At 35.0% G+C, this 13,969-nt stretch overlaps 1 protein-coding gene across 3 annotated transcripts in view; it reads right to left on the bottom strand.

The window, feature by feature from the left end:
* Window positions 1–257: 257 nt before the first annotated feature.
* Window positions 258–13,969, bottom strand: part of LOC131041881 (protein RETICULATA-RELATED 1, chloroplastic) — a 29,222-nt gene continuing 15,510 nt past the window's right edge. For all 3 annotated transcript variants that reach the window (XM_057975108.2, XM_057975109.2, XM_057975110.2), the window contains 4 exons: window positions 8,866–8,935; window positions 8,225–8,304; window positions 7,739–7,806; window positions 258–744 (listed from right to left, as the gene is read on the bottom strand). In XM_057975108.2, coding sequence (XP_057831091.2) covers window positions 551–744; window positions 7,739–7,806; window positions 8,225–8,304; window positions 8,866–8,935 — 412 coding nt within the window. In that variant the 3' untranslated portion in view covers window positions 258–550. The remainder of the gene's footprint in view (window positions 745–7,738; window positions 7,807–8,224; window positions 8,305–8,865; window positions 8,936–13,969) is intronic.

A 13,969-nucleotide genomic window follows, 5' to 3' on the forward strand; every position in this document is an offset into this window, starting at 1 on the left:
ACCATAAAGCATGTCTGCAATTTAAAAACCCTCTTAACTGCACTTACCAAAGACACCAGCACTAAAAAGTTGTTAACTCCTCATTTCACCACGGAAATGCAGAATTAATAATCTTGGGCCACCTTGACAGTCAAACTAGGAATTTCAGTCAAAACAACAATTCTTATACTTATTATTTAGGGCTGATAATTAACTACTGATTATCATTGGGGTGATAAGCACAAAAAATAATAACACCAAAAATAGGAGACAAAAACTTGACAAATTAGTAGCATTTACAGCTCTTGCTTAAATAGTTGTAGAATGCTACAGAAGAAAAGTTTTGTGAGGCTGCCTCGTGATCTTTGCTGCTCCAAAGCTTAACTTAGCCAAATCTGATAGGCTTCTTATCAAATTTTCAAATTACCCAAACACGGGAAAATAAACCATCATTGCATCTGAATAGATGATTCACATTGCCTCTACTATTTGTACTCCTTATGCTGGCAATGTCAATGCACAGATGCTTGATTGATAAAACAATTTAGCCAGAGGCTTCTTAACATTGAAACTATTGAACTCCTGACCATCTGGCCCAATCAACAAATTGCATGCCACCATAAACATTGTTTGCAAATCGTACACCAACAGTAAAGGCAAGAGCAATTAGAGGGACCCTTTTAGCCAAGATAGAGCTTTCAACAACACGCTCCAAGCCATTAACAATCTGATACCGGGAATTTGATGAGACGGCAAGGAAAACACCTGCAAAAACAGAGAAGTGATAACTTGAGCAGTAAATAACAAGGATACTAAAAATCACCAAAACGTGTACTCAACAAGGAAGGTAACAAAAGGAAAAGATGGCTCAGTGAGCCCACTGCATCAATGTTAATTGAAAAAAGAAAGCACCAAAAACTTACATACGATAAGGTTATGAGCAATATCTCTCAGAAACTAAAAAGCATATTGATCCCTAAGGTGGATGAATTATTAGATGTTTTTCAAGAAGCTTTCCAAAAGGAGTTCTTGGGTAAAGATATTAATACAGAAATTATTAAATCAATCCCTAAGGATGGTGATAAGTGCCTTATCATAAATCGGAGGCCTATTACTCTCCTCAACGTCTCTTGTAAAATTCTTGCAAAGACTCTTGCTCTCAAACTTTCCAAAATTTTGAAGAAAGTGGTTTTGGTTACTCAAACCTATTAAGGGGAGATAAAATTTGGAGAACTTGATAACCAGTTGGGAAGGTATGCATTGAGCAAAACATAAAATGTGAGCATGATTCTGTTAGACTTTGAGAAAGCTTATAACAGAATAGAATGGAATTTTATCCTAAATATCTTGAAAGCTTTTGGGTTTCCTCCAAAATTTTGTTGATGGATTAATATTCTCTTCAAGGATTCTTCTACTCAAATGGATGTAAATGGGAGTTGACTGAACTCATAAGTCTCCAGAGGTCAATCCATCAGCGGTGTCCTATTGCACTGACCTTGTTTGTGATTGTAACAGATGCACTTCATTTTGTCCTGAGAACTAGTCTGATTACTCCTAATAATGGAATCTGCCCTAATACAGAACAGTTGATAAATGCCCAGTTTGCTGATGATAAGGTGTTGTTTGTTTAAGTGAATGAAAGCGATTTTGAAAATGTGATGAAAAGGCTAAGCATTTTTTGTGAAGCTTCAGGTTCTAAAATTTCTAACAAATCCACTACTTTGAGCTGGAAAAATAATCCACCACATTGGATAAAGAATAAGAATTTGTAATGCGGAGGCCCAGGCTTAGTTGTTAAATATATGGGAATCCTTTTTGCCATTTCTCCATCTCTAAAAGACTAGTGGGATTGGTTGTTCTTGAAGATTGAGAAGGAACACCAGAAATGGCAAACCCATTTGCTTTTGCTTGCTGGAAGATTGCAAGTAACCTATAAAGTGGTTACTTCTCATTCTATCTACTTCTCCTCAACTTGGTTGTTCGTAACTAGTCAATTTGATAAAATCCAAAAGATTATGGGAGATTTCTTGTGGTTGTACAATAAGGGTAGTAAAAGAAGACATGCGATTAATAGGTCTTGGTGTTGTTTGCCAAAGGCTCTTTCTTGGAGGCCTTGGTTTGAAATTTCTTAGGATTCAAGGTTTAGCTCTCGCAATCCAGTGGATTATTAAAGATTTTGATTACTCTAAACCACAGAAGGTCCTTATAGGGAACAATATTTCTCTTTCAAAGCACAGAAGGGGTAAGAATTAGAAGTCATTACAATTATAAGACTTAGTTTTTGGTTACTTTGAGGTTGAGATCTTTGGGTTTACTTTGTTTAGCAACATTTGGAAGGCCTGGAGGAAAGTAAAGCACTTAATCAGAAATTGTGATGCCTTCACTCAAACAAATGGCTCATTTGTTGAGCCCAGATAGTAGAATGTGGAATGGAATAATAAACCCTTGGCCCTTACATAGGATTCAGCTAAGATCTGGGACTTTAAAGGAATCTCAATGTTTCAATATATTCTTCAAAATGGGTATTTGAAGACCTAGGAAGCTTTGAAAAAGGAGTATACAATTCCTAATTCTCAATAAAGAAAATACTCTATTTTAAATAGAGCATTGTGTAATGTGAAATTCTCCAATTCTCTGAAGAAGTGTTCAGAGGCTTTTAAAGATGTAACTTGGAAGGAGAGTTCTGCTTTTAATCAGATCTCTGCAAAAAAAATCTACTTATTGCTGACTGATATGAGGAATAGGATAGATGGTCCCCTATAGATTAAAGCATATTTGGTCTACTTCTACAGAACCTAAGAAAGCCTGTTTTAGGTGGCTTCTTTTGCTTAAAATGTTAGCTATGAATGTTGAACTTGAGTCTCTTGGTATTCCAGCTAGAAAATGCTCCTTGTGTGGTAATATTGAATCTTTTGAGCTCTTGTTTTTAAATGTCAGTTTGCTTCGTCTCTTCGAACCTTATTTCTTGAGAACAAGCAGGTGTGGGATAATAAAGATGGTTTCACATGGTTTAAAATTCTTTTGGGGTATGCGAGTTTTATCTGCTGATCTAAACAATTTTTGGCTTGTTCTTACAAATAAGATTTTATGGTTTATATGGAAAAAGAGAAACAATGAGGTCTTCCAAGGCAAACGAAGGTGCCTTACTGAGTTTCACAGTGAACTCACCTTTTTATAATTTAAATATCTTATTGCAGGTATCCATTGTTTACTACCTAAAGAGAGATTCATGATCCTGCTGCAAGAGGGCTTAACAGTTGTTTACAAAAAAGAGATTAAGAGTGCACATTTTTTCCACCAGGGAAGGACAATTTAAACAAAGAGGACCTAGATACACTGAAGAAGTATATGGAGAGTCACAATATTGAAGAACCCGAAACAATTGAAAAGAGGGTGCTGACTGCTAGATCCAGATTTGAACCAATTGTGAAGGATGTGGATTCAGATGAAATTACGATATGCACCAGCATAAGGCTAGCAGCATCCAGAGGTGCCGCTGGGAGGAGTCTTTTGTCTGCTTTGGCTGATTCCCGTCCTTTTTTACCATTCATACTTGTGGGTTTATATGTTGTGTTGTATGGATTGTCTATAATCTGGTTGATCTCTAAGCTATTAATGATGGAGTTGCAGCTAATCATATTGTAACTTTTTTTGATAACAATTCCTATTAAAAAAAAAAACTTAATCAACAGTTAACAAGGACTTGAATTGAAAAAAATATATAATCAGGATGTGTGTATGATGCTCTTGATTTTGAAAAGGCCTATAATAGATTGTAATAGTCTTTCACCCTATTACTGCTAAAATCTTTTGGCTTTCCTACCAAATTTTTAAATATGGTTAAGACACTCTCCAATGATGATCAAGCTTAGATTGACATCAATGGATCACTAACTGAGTCTCTCCCTCTACAAAGATCTATAAGACAGGGATTTTAGCAACTATACTATTTGTTATTACTTCAGATGTCTTACAGTATATTCTAGTATCTAGATTAATTGATCCTCTTGTGAAGAGAGTATGTTTTCCGAAAAGGCTAATCTGATTAATATACAGTTTGTTTTTGAGATTGCATTATTTTCTAAATTGTTTGAGAGAATTTATCCTAATGTTATGGATAGACTCGATGTATATTGTAAACATTTGAAGCTAAGATTTCTGAAAATAAATCAATTATATTTGGTTGGAGGGATTTCCCTCCTGAGTGGTTAAAAAATAGAAACTACCAATGGGGTGGGCCTAACAAGATTGTAAATTACCTGGCCATACCATTTGTGGTTGACTCTTCTTTAAAAAAATTGTGGGACCAAATATTTAAGAAAATTGAAAATAAAAGTATCAAATGGTAGAGCCAACTTCTTTCTCTTCCTAATAGATTTCATGTCAAAAGGTGCTTTCTTCTTAGAATATATGTTACTCTTCTGCTTGGTTATTTGCTAGTTTGACCAAGTTGAAAAAAAATACTAAGAAACTTACTCTAATCAGAAAATTAAGGAAATAAAAACAGATATATTTTTAGATGGAGTTGGTGTTGACTTCCCAAATCAATAGGGGATTTGGTTCTTAAAGACATCAAACTGCAAGGCACTGCTCTTGCAGTTAAGTATACTACTTTTAATACCCCAGAAAGTTTTGATAAGAAACAATACTGCTTTTGGTAGTTGCAAAGAAAAGTAGAAATTGGAAAGGCCTGCACCCTGATGATTTTTTGTTTGGTAAGATCTCTATCAAACCCGTTGGCTATTTTGTAGTATTTGGAAAGCATGCGAGGATATCAAACATCTTATGGTGGAACATATGACTTTCTCTAGACTAGATGGGAACTTCACCATTTACAAGTCTATCTAGTGGAAAATTGAATAGAACAGTAAACCACTTGCAATGCTACAAGGCTGCCCTGCTAAGTTTTGGGCATTTAAAGGGGTTATAGATTTTAAAGATACTTTGTCAGTCAGCTCTTGAAATGGGAAAAAGTACAATGTCGTTTCTCAATAACTAAAACTCACAAAAACAACCTATTATGTGCTCCAGAAGGCTAAGCTTGTTGTCAACCTTCTAGTATCTCTAAGACCAAATTCTGAAATTGACAAAAGAAATTTGGCTGATGGTACCTCTTTCTCTAAAGTCAATTCCAAGAAAACTTGTGCTATGCTGGTTGACACCAAAGAGGTTCTCAAAGGTCTTAATCATAAATGGAATCTAAACTTATCTAATGTTTTGTTGGTCTAACATTAAAAAAAAAAATGGTGTTCTACAACCCAAAAAAGACTTGTTTCAAGTGGCTTCTCCGTAAAAGGTTAGCTATTGACTCAGTTCTATCTGATCTTAATTTGTACCCCCAAGTTTACAATATGTGTAACAAGGTAGTGTATTTTGAACATATTCATTTTATTACAAATATGCTCTTAATCTTTGGTATGCATTGTGGCAAATGTATGGGCTGGGGCAATAAGACTGATTTTACATGGTATGAAACCTTATTTTGTCATGTGAATATTTTGATGATGTTCTTCGTAAATGTTTTTGGTCTTGTCGACAAAATTTCTTCAGCATATTTGGAGAGGTAAAAATGATGAAGTATTCCAGAACAAGAGAAAAGAGTTCCTTAGTGGACTCAAATTTCTTCAGATTGTGATGCAAGTTACTATGATAATGGAAATCCCTAAAGACAACTTTTCCAGGTTGCTAGAAGATGGTTTGAATAATGTAAACAAAAGGGAAATTACAACAGCTCACTTCAGGCCTCATGACAGAAGCGTGGCAGACGAGCATAGTTTGTTAGAGATTACATGGAAAATCGAAAAGAATATTTCAAGATCCAAGCATATAATATCCCTGAGTCCTATAAAGAAAATGTGTTTCCAAAGGATAAAGATCAGGTGGATCTTGAAATTGTGCATAAAAATTCAGTGGACTGCTAAACATACTGGAAAGAACAATAACACAGTGCTGATGAGGCTAAAACAGTAAATGGAAGCTTTGATTGTGATTTCTCCAAAAGTGGTGACAACATAAAATGCTGCTAGAATTAGACTTTCTGTTCATTGACTGAGTTTGTTGACTTATTATGAACATGGTTGTTAAGTTGTTAAAAACATTGTGCTGTCTTTACTCTGTGGAGAGGTCTTTTACTGTTTTGGGTCTTCACTTTGGTATAATGTTTTTTGACACGTTGGTCTTTGCTGGCATGCTGTCCTAGTGGGCCACCATATATTGTAAGCTGCTTTTTTTTCCAATTTATCTGTACGTAAAATGGACATTGGAAACCTCAGATCTCTTATTAAGTATCCATGTCAAAATCAATTAAATTAAATAACAGGGATGGAAACAGGCATTTTGCGAGGATGTTGGGTCCACAACAGGAAATGTGACATGTGAGGTGTATAAAACTATAAATTTTACACAATGACTGGCAGTTTCATATGTTTCATTATAGTGTTGGAAGGGGTATATTTTTGTAGCCTAAGATATCTCTAAACCAGTGAACCCCAGGGACACGTTTCCACCAAAATTCTAGCTGTTTCGGAAATGGAAACATGTCTGGGGACATTTCCCTGCTGTTTCCGAAACCAAAGAATTTGCAGAAACATTTCCTATTGGGGGGAATGGCAGAGGAAACCTGGGGGAGCGGCCAGGGACGTCTCAGACGTCCCCCGATCATCCCGGCGATGGCTGTCCGTCCCCCCTGTTTTGCACTTATTTAAAAAATTAAAAACTCACCCAAATTTGAAACTGATCAAAGGTAACAGTACATGCATCTCAGATTAGGATAACTGAAGAAAAGCTTTCATTATCCCTGTGAGAAAAGCTTTTCAAATCTACTAAAAGTAAACAGACCTTGACAGTAACATGTTTTGGCTTAATTTTTTATCAGAAATAAGTGTTCAGTTTGACTTTGAATCTGTAAGTCATATGTTTTTATTTTGATCTGCAATTTCTGCAGTTAAAAGGGATGAAAGCTCAGTCTTAGAGACAATTTCACTAACTAAATAATAAATAACAATTATATCCCTCTACTAATATGCACTATTTTCTTTGTTTTCATAATATATTATAATTTATTAGAGAAAGACTGAAATGATAATGACCAGCTGGAAAGGAGCACAGAGTAGTAAGCCACAAAAAGAGGTACAATTCATGACAAATATCCAGCAAAGAAGTTACCAAAGAAATATAGATAGGAGATATTTCATTTTGTTAAAACTTGCAGCCTTTGGGCATTTTGATATTCATATAATTACATTCATATTGACAGTGGTTCCAGATTCAATGAATTATATTTATGATATGAATTTCAACTTAATTGCTATGCATAATGTATATGATGAATGATTTAAATTTTAGATTTATCAATGTTACATTGTTATCATATCAATATATTTAAAATTTCCTTATATATTTTAAAATTTTCCCTATTTTTTATATAGCCGTCCCCTTCATCCGCAAAAATGGCAAAAATAAATATCCGTCCCAGAAACCCATTTCCCTGTCCCCCCATCCCCCCATCCGAGAAACTTGGGGTAACATAGCTCTAAACATCAATCTATCACCAGGTACAATTTCTCACAGCATTAGACACAGAAAGTGTCTCACTATATCTGAAGAACCTTTGGGGTAATTCTTCCCCTTAAATGCCTATAAGTAGACAAGTAAATCAAATGCAACTTAGAAATAAAAGTAAAACTACATAAGTTCAAGCAGACAACAAAATTCCTAAACTACCATGTGAATGTCAGATTAGTGTTAAAGGAAAACATACCCCAGAGGGCTGCGCTTTTTATAAGAGGAGGTACAGCTACATCGTGCTCTTCTGATTTCTTTAATTTCCTGCAGAATATACATGAAACAACATTGAATAACATAAATGGAGAAATAAGTCTTTCTTGGGAAATTATTATATCTTGTAAAATCAAGAAGTCATACTGTAAAAGCTGTATTCACATTACTCAATGTTTAAGTTCTAACAGTAAGATGGTAGCCAACAGATTTTATACAATATTTTATGCTAGTCTTATTGTGCATCTTTAAAATTATATTATATTCTCTATATGCATCTACTATACAATGTAAACACATTAAAACAAACATTGCAATAAGATCTACTGCAAACAATCTATCAGAAATAAGCAAATAACAAGCATTTAGGATGCAAAGCAACTAGGAGAAAACAGAAGTCAACCTGAGAATAAAACCTGAAATAGTGTAAATGGTGCCCCATATAAACAAATGAAGTAAAGATTTATACCGTTTGAGTGTCATGATTGAATTAGCAATTCCCTGACCAATAATTCCGCATCCAAAACCAACTGCTCCATATTGAATACCCTAGTCACATGCATAGAATGTATTGAGTAACAGAAATCATGATTAAACAACTTCACTCATAAAAATTGGCAAGAGCATTGATAAAATTATAACAACTTCTTCAGCATGACTCATCAGCTCATTTCTGTTTCTGATATTCTATTAAAATTTTAGTAGGCTACTACTTGCATACCTTCTTGTACTTTCACTCAATCTTAGATCAGCTACAAACATCTTAAGCAAGGCATAACATGTACATGATAACATCATGACAAAAAAAAAAAAAAATTTGCATCTGTCAGTTTCAAACTTTCATGATAATTTCACAGACATAAACCATATTAGACATCTTCTGTTCAATAACCATTCATATGTCAGTCAGTTGCATTTGATTCATAAAACCTCAGCCATTTTCAGAACACCTAGGAGATTTTAAAATCAATTCAATAAAACATGTCAAATTTCTTGCAGAAAGTAGGGCAGCCAGTTTAACAACCATATTAAACACTTCATCAGAAAAGGTTATAACAAGACCTATGACACTGAATACAGAATGAAATCTTGAAGCTCCTAGCAAATCACCTTGTAAAAATACGTGCCAATTCGCTGTTGAACAGAAAACCTCCGACCAGGCATCTCAGCTTCAAAAACACTAAACAGAAACAACAACATATTATTCTCATTGTGAACAATTATAGACAAAAACTATAGAAAAAAAGCTTTAAACTCCTATACAAATTTGTGCTATAGTTCTTAATAATGTTACATCTGTTGTTTAGAGATGTATAGCATGCACAATCCATTTAGCTTAGATGTCCAACTAGTATGAGTGTATCAGACAGATGACTCAAACACGCAAGTAAAATTTTGAAGATGGACTTGTGAAACTTCCATGCTTATGTATACATTGTATTAAGAGATTATATTCTCCACAGTTATTTCATCTTTCTGATGCACATGAAAATCTCATGCAAAATATAGGATCTCACTGATCACTTACATTGCAAAATTATAGTTGCATCCAATTTGTTACAATACCGTCTAATTTCAAACATAACATCAAACAACTAATTGAGTTGGACCCCAAAGAAACGAGCATAGTTGAGTTGGACCCCACCAGATGAAGGTTGGATTAAAGAAAATTTTGATGGGGCTGCACTCAGGAACCCAGGCTTGTCAGGCGAAGGATGTGTAGTGAGATATCAGAAAGGTAATATCATGGCAATGGAAGCAAAGATGCTGGAGGAGAGGATAAATAATGAGGCTGAGTTCCAAGCAGCATGGCTGGCTCTAAAGACACATCGAAATCCAAATCTCAAGAAAGTCCATTTGGAAGGGGGCTCGCTAATTATTGTAAATGCATTATAGCGAAAAAATATTCCCAGTTGGGAACCTAATAAATTCATAAAACCGATATGAAGCCTTCTGGAGCAATTTGATGATTTCAAAATCTTGCATGTGTATAGAGACGGGAACAATTTAGCAGACCACGAGACAAATTAGGCAATAGAAATGAATGTGGAAGCAAGGGAATAAGGTTGGAGGACATTTGACACAAGCTGACGTGCAAAGAAGGATAGAGAGAGGGTCATCTTAAATGCAGAGAGGGCCGAAAAGAGCAAGATTTCATATGATCGAGATCAACTTTAATGTAGCATTGGTAGTGAAGGCAGTCTACCGACGTGCGAATTAATGTCAAGCTCTATTGATTGGGCAACCAAGTAGAGATGGGCATTCGAAGATACGGAGGCCACCTTTAGTTTGAAAGCCTAAGGACATCAAGTGCAAGTGCCTTCATAGGTAACATTGCAAACGTTCATTCAAGGAGCATTTTCTGGTGCCAGTCTACAATGGTTTTGCAAGAAATCAACCTGGTTCTGGTCGAAGAATACATTGAGCTAGCACAAATGTACAGAACAAATACGAATGTGGCTTCGATGTTTATGGCACGGTTGTTAGAGATGGAAGAGAAAGAAATGGTGCAAAGTGTAATGGAGTTGTTCACAATGGTGAAATGGAAAGTGGGAATGTCTCAAATTTTAGACATGGCAGTGGTTGGGGGAGAACTTAGACCAGAGGGTGGATGTTGGCCACAACTGTACTACATTTTCAATTGCCCACTGGTACCATTCCTTATTTGGGGTTCAACCATGAACACAAATCTATGACGTGGCCAAGCGGTAACAAGCATAGACTTCCTACTACAGTGGATGGGCACTACCCAAATGGAGGTTGTTGTAGAAATAGAGATGTTGACAATATGGCAAACACACAGCCACAAGGTGAGGAGGAAGAAGTGTAAGCGGTCTAAGGTTGGAGCATTTTGACTTTTTAGTCTCCCAAGTTTATATGCCATTAAGACAAGGTAATATGGGCGCAGGCAGTGGTGTTTTAGTCGGGTGAGGGTTAGAATGGAAATTGTTTTGCAAGGTCTCTATAATATGAGACTAGTTGGTAAAGTATCCTCTAAATGTACTTGAGGTATGGCTCTCTTAAGCCAAATCCATCTATCAAAAAAAAAAGAATATATTAAAAAATTATGTATTTTTTAATTTCCAATAAATTTGCTAGGTTCTTGCGAGTTTTAACCATAGCGCCAAGTTTTTTCCCCTAAGGTTTTTAAAAAATTTGTGTTGGTTAAGTTATTGCTAAAGTCTAAACAAGTTATTGTTGAGTTTTTCAACCATGTTATCAACAATGCTACTATCTATAATACTTGAATATATCTACAACAAACATATTAAGTCATGAAACATAAGGCATTTTTTTCCTAAAAGACAATAGAATATGAAAAAATATGTAAAAACTGCTTAATTTTAGGACATGGTATTCTTAAGTGATACCTATGGAATGGTTTGAAAAAATTTGGATAGTCATACAGATTATGTGCCACACAGAAAAAAAACATGCTTGTAAATATATAAATTAGTATGACCTTTTCAACCTTGTGAACCACTCATGGGACTCCAACAACCAAAACTCCATTTTCCTCCCATAAACCAAAAAATGCATTCTTTGCGATAACATTTTCAAAAAATTATCCAAAAATAATAGTTTAATTTTCAACTTCAAATCCCCAAAAAATTTCTTATTGCTCTGATTACAAAATTTTAAGAGAACGCTTATTTCTCCACAATTATAATCACCTTAAACAAATCCATTTGGATACTTAACATTTAACACAAAAATAATTGTAATATTTTCACTACTTATTTCACATAATTCCCTTAAACCCCCTTATTCCTCAATTCTAGAATGAATTTTTATCTCCCAAGGGTCTTTCTAATCTAACTTGAATTATTCTAAAAAATTAAGATATTCACTCCCACATAATTTTTACACCTCATTTCCCGTAAAAACTGCACCTTATGCGTTGGAAAATGGACCATATGCTATTGATTTTTATGAGGATTTTAAATTAATCAAACTTATAAAAGCACATACCTCCATTCACCTCTCTAGTCATGCATTTCGTTGGCAATTCAGTTGAAATAAATCTGCACCCTTTTTATCACAAAGGCACTGTTTAAAACTGTTCATTGTGTCACTATACACTACTCATTTTTCAGTAACAAACTGCTCATCGCATACTTAAAATATCTTCAAACAATTTCTGGGTTTTATTCTATAAATATTATTCATCAGCTTTCCAGAACATGTTGAATTTCTACATTTCATTAAGAAATGAGAAAGATGTCATGATTTTAGTGAGACTGTATAATGTTGGACGCTTTTATTCTTCTTGCAATTTGGACGCCTCACAATGACAACTCAGATGGAATCCCACATTACCATCTACTATTAGCAACAAACAATATTAATCAACAGATATATGTATGCAGAATTCGATGCACAACAGACATAAAAATATCCAAACGCCTCTTCCACATTTCAATAGAAAGTTTGATGAAATTTCAACACACCTTGCCGCATAAACTCCAACAAATTTTAATCATTCACACCACAGGCCTGGTGTCATTATTGCTCTCAAAGTCTTCCATGATGATCAATTTTCTCATATTTCTCACAGCATAAGATCTACTAATTGCTCTCATACCATGTCAGAGATTTGGGGCAGACTTCTAGAAGATAAAAAGATTATTCAAGTAATAATCTTCTATTCTCTTTTTCACTTCACATAATATGAATTACAAAATATATATAGATTTTTTCATAACCTATATTATAGGAAGGTTGTTCTACCTCCTATAGCCACTCCCCTGAATTTGTGAGTTGTTTTGACTCACAAACACTTACTATAGTTTAATATTAAGTTGTTTCTCAACAATTTAATATTAACGTAAACAATTATATATTATTAATCATATTAGCAATGCTATCCATGTGAACACTAACTTCTAACATTCCAAAACCATGTGGCACATTTTTCCATTACCTCTAAGCATGCAACAGACAGTTGTCCAAGATTCTCTAACCCCTCTTACATGCCTCCAAACTTGGGCACTTCATTTTTGCTAAAAATAGGTATGACAAATGCTCTTACACATCTTCCAGCTGTCAAAGAATCTGTCATAACTGATAGCACTTATAGTTGTAGGAGAATCCATCATAACAGACTATCAATAGTTGATTCTCTTACAACCCATCATAACCTAACTTGGACACCCATATTCTCCATGCAAGATGCCTTCTAACACTTGTCCAACCTGTCATAGGAATCTGTCATAATTTGTCATAAGAATCTGTCATACAATAATGACTTGCATAAGTTTCTAAGATGCCAACACACGGCAAAATATCTCACCAAAATGGGATGCTTACTTTCCCATGTAGGGGCAAAATCGCATCCTTGCATCTTCCATGTCACCTTCCAGCATGAAGAAAACTCAAAGTACCATATTGACAAAATACGATAAGCAAGAAATTACGATTTAGGCATTAAATAAATAAATACAATGCTAGGAATGACTAAGGTTGAGACACCTTAATTCCCAACAAAAAACCCCTCTACGACAATTGATCTCACCTCCTCACAACTATCTACAGTTATAGGACTTCAAACACCTACAACAAATCCAATAAGGCCTCTTAAGACATAACCCATGAGCATACCTCAACCTAATACAACTTGATGTGATCTAGGTAAAGCAGTTAACTAAACAACTACCTAAACCTAGCAGCGACACACACCAACAACTTAAACATATGCAAAGCAAAAGCAAAACACTACCTTCATTAAATTATCTAAAAAATATGCCTTCAAGGCTTGTAACAAGCTCATAAGGAGCTTAACCGAATTACACACCAAAATCAGCATAAGTGCTTAAATAAACCTAAATGGATGAACTCTCTTCAATCCAGGTCTTCCCCTATCTCCTCTCTTCAACACAATCAGCCTTACCTCAAATTCCCTCTCTTGAGTGAACGACCTAAGGGTCTTATTATCAATCCTACTTCTCCACCTGTCACTACCCTTCTCTCCCATTCATTGCTTCTCATTTGCTTCTCCTCATTTGTTGCCTCGGCACAAAAAGATCAATGTTTTTATTTTCCTTGGAATTGCACAGCAACTATCCAACCACTTCCTTTTCCTTGCCTTAATATCTTTCAATTTTGCCCTAGGTAACAACCTAATTGCTTTCTCTAAATACTGAAAAATCAAAAATAGTCAACACCAAGAGCAAAATGCCTACCCACACAATTATAAAAATTGCCACGTCGTAAA

Source organism: Cryptomeria japonica, chromosome 1, assembly GCF_030272615.1.
Source record: "Cryptomeria japonica chromosome 1, Sugi_1.0, whole genome shotgun sequence".
Classification (NCBI taxonomy): domain Eukaryota; kingdom Viridiplantae; phylum Streptophyta; class Pinopsida; order Cupressales; family Cupressaceae; genus Cryptomeria; species Cryptomeria japonica.